We start from the raw sequence: 10,893 nt of genomic DNA, 5'->3' as shown, positions 1-10,893 counted from the left end.
TATCTATTTAATTAATAATATCGATAATAACCGTCTAGAACTAGTTAAGAACTATAAGATAATTTAGAGATAGAAGAGCGCGAAGATAGTTAATAAACTCTTAGACTAATATAAAGATATAGCCGTTAATAACTAGCGGACGGACTATAGTTAAGATAAGAGTATTATTATCTAAAGATATAATAATAATAGTAGATAACGAGGAACTCTCTAGAGGAGTAGTATAACGAGAAGTTATCTTTATCTCTTAAGATCTAGTCTAAGAGCTACGATTATTAGTATTAAGTAACTCTAGTATAAGAAGATCGTAAGATATATCTAACCGTAACTAACGCGATAGATTAGACTTAATTTATATATTATACTAGTATAGGAGAAGGTCTAGTCGGTGAGAATACTCGAGTCTCTATATAATCGTTAATATTAAGTAGCTCTAGTATAAGAAGATTATAAGATATATCTAACCGTAACTAACGCCGTAGATTAAACTTAATTTATATATCGTACCGGTTCGGGAGAAGGTCTAGTCGATAAGAACACTTAAGTCTCTATATAATCGTTAATATTAAGTAACTTAAGTATAAGAAGACTAGAGAGTATATCTTACCTTAATAAACGCGTCGTCTCGTAGTCCGTATCCCGTACGAGTACGGAAGATAGCCTAGCGGATTGAGATAAGAAAATAAAACTAAATTAAAGATAAGACTAGTAGAGAGAGAAAATAGATAAAGAAGGAAGAAAGTATCGGAGCGAGAGTATAAGAGGAAGAGTTTTATAGTACGGAAAAATTTTATAGTTATATAGCGGGCGATCGAGATATTAATAGAATATTATAAAGATAATAACTATTACTATTACGTAGAGGTAGATATCTAAGAGAATAATAAGATATTAAGAGCTCGTACTAAGTAATAACGTAACTTAAATTCTCACTTAAGAGACGACTAAAGTTTTATCTAAGGAACGATTAAAGGCTCTTACGTAACGGATAGCTAAAGTCTTACCTAAGGAATAATTAAAGACTCTCGCTTAACGGACGACTAAAGCCTCACTTAAGAGACGACTAAAGGTACTCGCTTAACGGACGACTAAAGTCTCACCTAAGGAACGATTAAAGGCTCTCGCTTAACGAACGACTAAGGTCTCACTTAAGAGACGACTAAAGTCTTACCTAAGGAACGATTAAAGGCTCTCGCTTAACGGATAACTAAGGTCTCACTTGAGAGACGACTAAAGTCTTACCTAAGGAACGATTAAAGGCTCTCGCTTAATAGACGACTAAGATCTCACTTAAGAGATAACTAAAGTCTTACCTAAGGAACGATTAAAGGCTCTCGCTTAATGAACGACTAAAGCCTCACTTAAGAGACGACTAAAGGTACTCGCTTAACGGATAACTAAAGCCTCACTTAAGAGACAATTAAAGGCTCTTACTTAACGGACGACTAAGGTCTCACTTAAGAGACGACTAAAGTCTCACCTAAGGAACGATTAAAGACTCTCGCTTAACGGACGACTAAAGGTACTCGCTTAACGGATAACTAAAGGCACTAGCTTAACGGACGACTAAAGTTATAGCGATCGCTACTATTAAGCTATACCTACTATAATAACTAATTAGGATATCTTATAAGTCCCGTATAATATACGGAACTTAGTTAGCGAATAAGATTACCGTTCCGACTGATCTAGAAGATATATACTCTATAGTCGTAATACTAACGCGTAAAATATCTTCTTTGTCGGAGTAAATATTAGTCCTAGTATATAGTATCTAATATCGATAGCTAGTACTAGTACTATAGTTCTTTTAAGATTAGTTAGTGAAGGCCATACTACGGTAGAGTATACTACACTACTACGATAGAGTATATTAAGCTTTAAGCGAAGAAAAATTCAACCTCGGTCCCTAAGATAATAGTACCCTATTAAAATCAGAACTCTCCTAATATCAATCGTACGGTAATAAACTAAGTAATATCTAAGAGAGCTCGCCGAGACGAGTACGAAAATATAATTATTATCCTTAATATCCTCTAGGAAGACTAAATATTCTACCGTTAAAGTTTTAAATATTCCGCGGTCGGAGTGGGCTTTTTCGCCCTTTCTAATTAGCCCTTTTAAACATTTCACCGTGCAATGTTTGGGTCATTACTGATAGGGACGCTCTAAATCTCTGAGTCGATCCTTCTCGGTGTTTGGGTTTTTCTAGTATAGTAGAGAATCCGTCGCCCTGAGGATTGTGGAGTCCACTCCACCTCGCCTGCGGGTCCCGAAAAGTTAATCAGTGTGTCATAGACAGATCGTCCGAGCCTAACTCCCAGATTCGAACGGTAGCCTTTCCCTCCAACTTGTTACGACAAACCCAAATGGGATGATGCGCCATTTTCCAAATTCAAGTGGCGTGACTTCTATATCTGGTTACGTATAAATATATCTATGCCATATAGTGTATCTAGTATTGCCCTTCTACCCATTTCTCAGACTCTTGGACAGCCTGCAGCTATCCGTCAGGCCACAGGGCAGAAGAAGGACGCACATTCCTCTAATCTGTGATCTAGGATAAGCAAAAGTACAAAGGAAAGATCATGGTCCAACTTAGTAGCGATCCAACGTTCCACTACCAGATTCTCCGTGCCCTGGGCCTGGCGAGCTATGGCGGTGCCGATATAGGGGAAGTCCTCGCTACGGCTGACCAAATCAAACCGGGAGACTTTGAGTCATTCTACACAGCATTTCGCGACCGTGCCGAACGGATCGTTGCGCAGGTGCAACAGATGAGCAATGCGGTTTCGATCCGCGACGCCCTCTTCCGTGCCTCGACCTACTTCCGCCTGGCCGATCTCTACATCCACGACAACTGGGACGATCCTCGGATTCTCAATGTATGGGAGAAGCAGACGGAATGCTTTGATCGGGCCATGTCGCTCTTACCGATCCCCGGCGAGCGGAAAATGCTGGTATCTCTAGCAGGCTTCGAGATTCCCATTATCGTATTTCCAGCTAGCTCAGACCCCGGGAAGAAGCGTCCGACGATAATAATGTGCAGCGGCCTTGACGGGTCCATGGAAGAGATGTACCACGTCCACGGCATTGCCGCGTTACAGAGAGGCTACAATGTGGTCTGCTTCGAAGGGCCCGGTCAGGTGTTCACCCGCCGATCACAGGGCCTCGGATTTATCTTGGAGTGGGAACAGGTCGTCAGCCCTGTGATGGACTACCTCGAAACCTTGTCCTGTGTCGACATGGCCAAGGTCGCCCTGCTTGGATATTCCTTGTGTGGTCTTCTCGGAGCTCGCGCTGCCGCTTTCGAGCACCGGCTTGCCGCCCTATTCTGTGTCGACGGAATGTACGATATGACGCGGACACCGATCTTCCCCGTCGCTACTGCGGTGGTGAAGCAGAGACTTGCTGCCGCGGACTCGGCCGGTGTCTCATCGATCCAAGCCATGATGCAGGATCCCCATGTTCCGACGACCCTGCGCTGGGCGCTTTCGCACTGCAGGTGGGCTTTCAACGTCAAGTCGCCCGTCGAGCTTCTCGAGAAGCTCCGACGCTTTACCATTTCCAATGTGGTGGACAAGATCCAGTGTCCCGTCCTGGTGTGCGATGCCGTCGAAGATCACTTTGCCAAAGGCCAGGCCGAAATGGTTGCGGACGGGCTGGGTGAGAAAGCCACGCATGTGGTCTTCACGAGAGACGATGCTGCAGAACAGCACTGCCATCTGGGCGCGGCTAGGTTTTGCAATCAAGTCATCTATGATTGGTTTGAGAAGACTCTCTTGAAGAAGTGAACGAGCTTTTACTCATTATCACATTAGTTGGTTTAGAAAAGAGCTTGCCCTAGATGGAACCCCCAAAGGTTAGATCTACTGGTCCTATGTAGTCTCAGTCCGACTCCAATTCCTAGTACCATTCCAAGTCTTGGAGACTTCAGTCCTAGCTAGTCCTATAACAGACCCATAGTCGTACGACTCGAGAGCTACAGGACTCTAGCACTGCGAATTGTTGTCACGATCGAAACCGGCACATCTCCCTCCACAGGAACCAGTGTTTATTGACATGAGGCTGTGGCTCTTCATCAAGTAGCATCGCATGCATGTCACGGCATCTGGACATCTCAATCTCTGCCCAATTTGCGCCGGAAGAGTCCTCGAGGATGTCGAGCAGAGAATGCCCTGCCACTCGTGCCTCCTCGGGGATATCCTGCGAAAGGAACACGCTTCTCGATGCAGCCGACGACGTCCCCCACGAAGTTGCGTTTGCTGCATTGGTTGCGGCCGTCTCTTCCGCTCGAACCACGATCTCGGCGGCTGCAGATTCGACATGCCCAGACCATCTGCACGACACCGTCAGCTTGTGTAGACCTTGATGCAGATTTCAGCAAAATAGCTGGGTCGAATAAGACAAGTATCACTAGCAGAATCAAGGTAGACTTACGGCCCTTCCCTCCCACATTTCCGGATCAGCGAGATGGCTTTCCATCGCCACGTAGAGTCACGGTATTTGACAGCCGTGAAGAAGAGAGGTTGGATGACTCCCATCTCGGCATTGAAGGTGGGCATTTCGCCCTCAACGGGATTGGCGCTCATAGCTTGTTCAACACACTCGACAAGTTGCTGAAACTGCAACGCATACTTATCGTATCCCATCTCAAATGGCTCAAGGATATTCGCCATATATATGTGCGCACTTAGGCAATGTGCCTGAAGCAAGAGCCCGTGCAGATCGTTGCCTGCCGAGATGTCATGGCTCGCCTTTAAGTATTGTTGATAACTTGAGAGCCATCTGGTTAGTTCGGCGATATGACGGTTCTGCTCCAGCACCAGCAACTCCCGGGAGGCTGCACGGGGAAGGTATTTGTAGTGGGCGGCCCTTGTGGCGAAACTGTAGCAAGAGTGCAACGTCCGGAAGAGCTCACGGTCTGCCCTTTGCGGTGTGAACACGGTATTGTCTGCATCCACACCAGGAGTAGCCACAGGGACTTGGAGTTCTGGAGTGTTCCCCAGTGCATATGTGATGACTTGCAGGTCTAATTTGCCAAATAAACACGAGAGGTCATCCTCGAGTAGAGCTTTGCCTGTTGAAGATCTTGCGTCAAGCCACTCGCGGGAGCTCATGATCGAGAATGCTCCCCGCAGATGAAGCAGGGCATCATTATAACAATATTGGATTGTTTCAGCGCAGGCCAGCAAGATACATGCCACGAGAACCGGCAGAGGCCCGTGTGGGAGCAGAAAGACATCTTGTCGAATTTTGCCCATTGCCACCGTGACTTGTTTCAATGCCTTGAGTTTGGCAGCGCCACAATTACTTTGCAGCATCTGGTGCTCATAGGATGCTCCGAATGCGGCAGCCGCCTCTCTGACACTGGGGATAGACAAGGCGAGCTGGGGCACCAGGTGGGTCCAAAACGCACTCTCCGCCTCGGTCCGTGCACCAGGCAGTCCTTGTGAGAATACGGCACAGGCCAGAAGATGTAGACGATCAAGCTCCGGGTTCGATCCTAGATGTGAAAGCTTGCTGAAATTAACGTAATCAACACTTCCAGATCGGGTAGGAAGCGCAACGTTCGTCTCGGTCTGTTCTTGGCCACGGGGCGCTCCGTCCGGGTATCCTTCACAGGGGCGTTTGCTTCGCTGGCAGCGTAAGCAGTGTGGCTTGGACTCGTCACACTTGATCCGACGGGCTCTGCTTAGGATCATAAGAGGAAGCCCTAAGCCCAATTGACATATTGGAAGCTCTCACCGGCATGTAAAGCAACCATACTTGGATTGCCGGACATTGGAACGCGTCCTCTGCTTTTGGATCGCCGGGGATAGTGAATCGAGTGGCATCTGCAGAATTCAAAGACCGAGATTCAGTAGCGTTGGAGAAATGTGTCCATGCTGCGGTCCCTGAAGTAGGTCGTGTTAGGGATGCACTCGCATTAAGAACATACGCTCAAGTCCATGCCAGTGGAGAGTGGATCTGCAGCACATGCTTGAAAAGGAATGGCCCAAACTCAAAGACCGAGCCTTACCAGGCACCATTATTTTTGGGTGAATAACTCGGGACAGCAACTTCGGTAGTTACTCGGCAAAAGTTAACCCCACCTAATTTATATGGGGATCAATTCTCCTGTCTGAAAACCTAGTTCTTTGTGTATTCATTCCTTCCTTAACCTCGCCGCCGCCTGACCTCAGCGCCCCCCCCCCCCCCCCCCCCGGATAGCCAACCTTGGTGCCCACCTCAGCCACCCTGCGAGCTAGGCAGGAAGCCTTGTTGCCTTGCCTCGACTAGCCTAGTAGTCCGTTTGCGCACACGTTCAAGCCTGCCACTGCCACTGCTAATGCCCGGAGGCGCCGTCGATGGAGGTAGTCGCTCGCAAACTAGTTCAGGGGAGTCCTCAGGCGAAGGACTGCGGCGCGGCCGTGGCCGTTCTGGCGTCTGAGGCGTCTGAGGCACTAGGCGTGTTGGCCTAGTCAAGGTCGATGGCGGAGGGGTCTCTGGCACATCTTCCACCTCTTCCTCCCTAGTATTTTCTATAGCAATCGAAGGTGGTCGATGTCTCTGTGGTGCCTGAACGACGTTCTGGACACCACTAGGCGTAAATCGAAAGGTGTGCATAAACGCCTCCTGCGCCCGCCGATCGAGTGCCTCTTGATAGCGCTGTTCCTGCCTCTCTACCTGGTGTTGCCTGCGCTCCTGGCGCTCGCCAATCTCGCTAGCGATCAAAGTTGTTGATGCGCTCGAATTCGAATTGCGATCCGGTGGGCGGCTGCATCGCGCGGGCGGTGTCGATGGTGGAAGGTCTGACTGCAATTTCTGTACGGTCACCTAGGGCCGCGGGCGTGTCTGTGAGGTTACCTGTTGACCTTAGCCTCCGGACTATCGCGAGTGCCTCATGTTCTGGAGGATCCCGGAGATGGCCGAGTGTCATGAATGACAAGCATATAAGCTAAGAGGTCCAAGATCTGTCATGAAATGACAGGATTCTTAGTCTTTTTGGGCGATCCCCAAGGGGCTGTGGACCTCTTCCTGACACCGAGAATCTCCCCGTGCTGCTTCAATCTTCCATGCAGGAGCTGGATCCGATGCTTCATAGCCATGGCGGGCGTTTGAGCTGCATCTATTGAAATATATTCGCATTTGACATTGAGACAATGGCAGCTGGCACATGTTGGACGGACGCTCCTATCTTTCGCAGGCCGTACGTTCCTAGGCCGGAAATCTCACGTACTAATACTCTAGGTCTATATTAGGATTCACCTTCTTAAGCTAGGGGAATCTGAGAATAGTATTATACTCGGCGATATCTATAGCGATATACGTATACGCGTACGACTTACGTACCTCGCGTATCTATCTTATATATTAAGAAGCGATAGTTTTCGTAGGTGCTAATAGGTTATCCTAAAATAGTTCGTATATAGACCTTAATAAGTGTATACCTTTACCTCTAGCTCTATAATAAGAAGCTATAAGATAAAGTTCGCCTACGCTCTATTATCGAGTAGAACGTATATCTCGCGCGATCTCACTTCTATCTAAATGTTTATATTTAAAGTAAGAGCTCTATAGTACTTTAGCTCTTAGTCGGGATTAGTATCTAGTAGACCTAGTATAATAGCGGCACTCTTTACGCTATATTCTAGGGTTTCATCGCGTTCGGTACGCTTATATCTTATCTACGATACTTTAATCTATACTACTTAGCCTTATATCCTCTTTTACTATAGTTAAAGTATTCGCCCGTAAGAACTAGAGGATCACTCTTTAGGATATCTCTTCTATCTTTAGTTTATTACACTCTTTTACGCGGCTTATTTACATATAGTGTTGATTTAAGGTGGGAGGACCTTATAGGGAGGTAGATAGCTAACTTCGAACTTATAGATTAGTAACTATCTAAGGGAGAAGGAGTGTCCTTATATAGATAAAGAGTGGCGAGGTTTGGAACCTAGTGGCAATATGTTAAGGATGCCTTATTAAAGATAGACAGTACTCAGCGATAAATAGATTCCGTAGTAATAGGTATACTTTACGTACAGTAATAACAAGACTTAAAGCTTAAGGGAGGGAAGCTTCCCGAGTGCGGGAAGGGTACCTTTTCTCTCCGTTCCTCCCCCTGAGCTACGGTAGCGCATAGGGATACTTCTCCCCTACGAGTTATATACTCTTCCGCTCTATTTATGACAATTACGATATAGAGAGTTCGCGACTTATATATCTTATTTTCTAGGGCTTCTAGTACTATTAAGGCGTTAAAAGTACCGTTTTCTATTTTTTTTAGCGTACTCTTCTACTATATCGCGTCTATATCTCGATTCCGACGCTTATTATTATACTAATATCGTTAATACTAGTATACTTTATAGTCTAGTTTATTATATTAATAATAGATTATAGTAGAGATTATCTCCTCTTTAGTCTCCTTTTTCTCGTCGCGTAGCTTCTTATCTATAATTTAACTTTTACTCGTATACTTTATATATATAGTTAATCTAGAGAGTCTACGCTCTATATAAGAGCGTTCTACTCTCTTGTTACGAACCGACCTTCATACGGTCGCAGGACCCAGGCGGGAAGGGCAGGTCAGGCGGGACTGGCTCAAGGGGGGCCACGAACAAGTAGCTCCGTTAGCAGGGCTGACCTCTTTCACGTGACGGGCTAAAAGAGGAAATAGTTAGAATAAGGAAGTTAGGGCGATAGGTGTAATAGGACCGATATACTTGATATACTTATAACACTATAACGCCTAGAGTTACCTAAGTAGAGAAGCAGCCTAAAGTATATAGTCAGGATAGGACTCTTCATAGGAAGAGACGTAGTCAACCTCAGTTAGCTATAATCGAGTTGTTACTAATTATAACGCTTTACGTATAAGGCCACGACTTGTACACTTAGTTTCTATCCTAGGCTTTAACTAGTCCCACTACTATCTTACTAGGTTAACCCTTGGATTTGCTCAAGGACACCTCACGTGTCGTAAAGCGGTTCATAACATCTCTCTTATCTTACTCTTTAACGGATAAGCTCTTCTTATTATTAGACTATCGCTAGAACTTATTCTTAACTATAGATCTTCTTATTCTTATATATAATCTCCGTACGGATCTCGGACCGTAAACGATTAAGAAAAAACTATATATCTCTCTATTCTTAGGAGAGTTCCTAAATATCTCTTTTAAGTACTTCTATCTCGTCTAGAAATACTCTAGCTCTCTAGATATCTTCTTATCTCTTAAACGCTAACGAGTAGAGTACGTTCGATATATAATTCGTAGGGTTAAGGATAATCCCTTATAAAAGATAATAAATTCTTCCTAAGACTTAAACTTCTCCTTCTATCTAACCTAAGAGAGAACGATCGTATTCTTAAGGTAGATAGTTACCTTTTTAATACGTTCTACTTACTCTAAGGATATAAAGAGCCTATTAGTCTTATTCCGAATTAACTACTCTATCTTAAATATTTATAACTCTTTAATATTCTTATTATAGAACGTAGAGGACTCCGCTATTTTTAACCTCGTTAAATAGTATCTAGAGATATTATTCGATACGTTTCGCTTATAGGAAGAGTACGCGATACCTTCGATAAGGACGGAGTTTCGAGATATTCAGCCTATAAGTTCGAGCTCTATTACTTCGAGCTCTCTCTCGCGGTTCTCTTACTTCCGCTACGCTATTACTTAGTCTCGGATACGCGTATAGCGCTCCTCGAATGTCTCTCCTACTTTAGTAGTAGACTCCGTCGCTAAGAGTTATCCTCGTTACTAGACGTATCCGCTACGAGTATAATATCGCTAGACTTAGCGACTTCTAACTATTAACTACGTATAGAGGGAGCTATTATTCCTTCCGTTAGACCTTATCCCTAAAGGCTTCGAGAATTATAAGAAAAGCCTTAGGAGACTAATAGATAGGTCGATAGAAGGAATAAACTAAGAGTAGATAGCTATAGTCCCTATATATAGAGACTCGAAGTCTTAAAGAGGCTTCGAGGAGTGTACGAAGGCACACCGCTACTTATCCGCCCCGTTCGGGCGCGTACGGTCCTTGACTAGTTTACCCTGTTTAGGGGCCGTGGCATAATGATAATATAACGCCTAGACTTACCTAGATAGGAGACTAGCCTAGGGTATATAGCTAGGTAAGGACGCTTTAGAGAGGAAGCGTAGTCAACCTTAGTTAGCTATGATCGAGTTATTACTGATTATTACGCTTTACGTATAAGGCCACGACTTATACACTTGGTTTCAGGCTTAGGCTTCGATAGGTCCTACTACTATCTTACCAGGTAAACCCTTAGATTTGCTCAAGGACACCTCACGTGTTGTAAAGCGGTTCATAACAATTTTCTACCTATTCGTATAGGCCGTTCCTAATAAATATTCGGATAGAATTCGTACAAGAATACCCCCGTAGCCTTGATTTTATATATATTTCTACTAGAATTCACCGGCATACAGTAGATAGGCTTAGGGTTAGGCATATTTGATTAGTTAAAAAGTCAGTTAAGGGAATATTAAGAATAAAATATCGAGAGCTTTGACTTTCAGAACTATAAAGTTCCTTTCAGCCCTTCGAATTTTAAGCGCAGTAAATCTGTCACGGCCGTGAGCACAGATAGACTAGATCTAACTAGATCTGGCCAGATCTGACCTGACTTGACGATATATCCCATACCGATTAACACTACGCTAAGTACGGACGAACCGTAACGGGCCGATATTATCCCGGACGAGATACGGGATAAGCGTATATCTTTAATTAGTTATATAGGAAGAGCGGCTTAGTATACTAGAGCCTTAATAAGAATAGTCGTTATATAAAAGTATAGCGTCGTACTCTTTCCTTCCTTCCTTCCTTTCTTCTTTCTCTTAGTTTAGTCTCTCGTTATATAGG

The 10,893-nt window shown here is 44.7% G+C and overlaps 2 protein-coding genes across 2 annotated transcripts; one reads left to right on the top strand and one right to left on the bottom strand.

Annotated features, from left to right (window-relative positions):
- Positions 1-2,588: 2,588 nt before the first annotated feature.
- On the top strand, positions 2,589-3,794 carry AYL99_04735 (hypothetical protein; the record flags this gene model as incomplete). The annotated part of the gene is made up of 1 exon (XM_018836247.1): positions 2,589-3,794. One exon carries the CDS (start codon positions 2,589-2,591, stop codon positions 3,792-3,794), a length of 1,206 nt encoding a protein of 401 aa, XP_018695897.1.
- Positions 3,795-4,011: 217 nt separating this feature from the next.
- AYL99_04734 (hypothetical protein) lies at positions 4,012-6,032 on the bottom strand (the record flags this gene model as incomplete). The annotated part of the gene is made up of 4 exons (XM_018836246.1): positions 4,012-4,339; positions 4,441-5,639; positions 5,749-5,897; positions 6,023-6,032. 4 exons carry the CDS (start codon positions 6,030-6,032, stop codon positions 4,012-4,014), a joined length of 1,686 nt encoding a protein of 561 aa, XP_018695896.1.
- Positions 6,033-10,893: the final 4,861 nt, after the last annotated feature.

This window comes from Fonsecaea erecta (assembly GCF_001651985.1).
Source record: "Fonsecaea erecta strain CBS 125763 chromosome Unknown Scaff3, whole genome shotgun sequence".
NCBI lineage: Eukaryota > Fungi > Ascomycota > Eurotiomycetes > Chaetothyriales > Herpotrichiellaceae > Fonsecaea > Fonsecaea erecta.
Note: the sequence above shows the minus strand (reverse complement) of the source record. Positions and strands in the feature narration are given on the sequence as shown.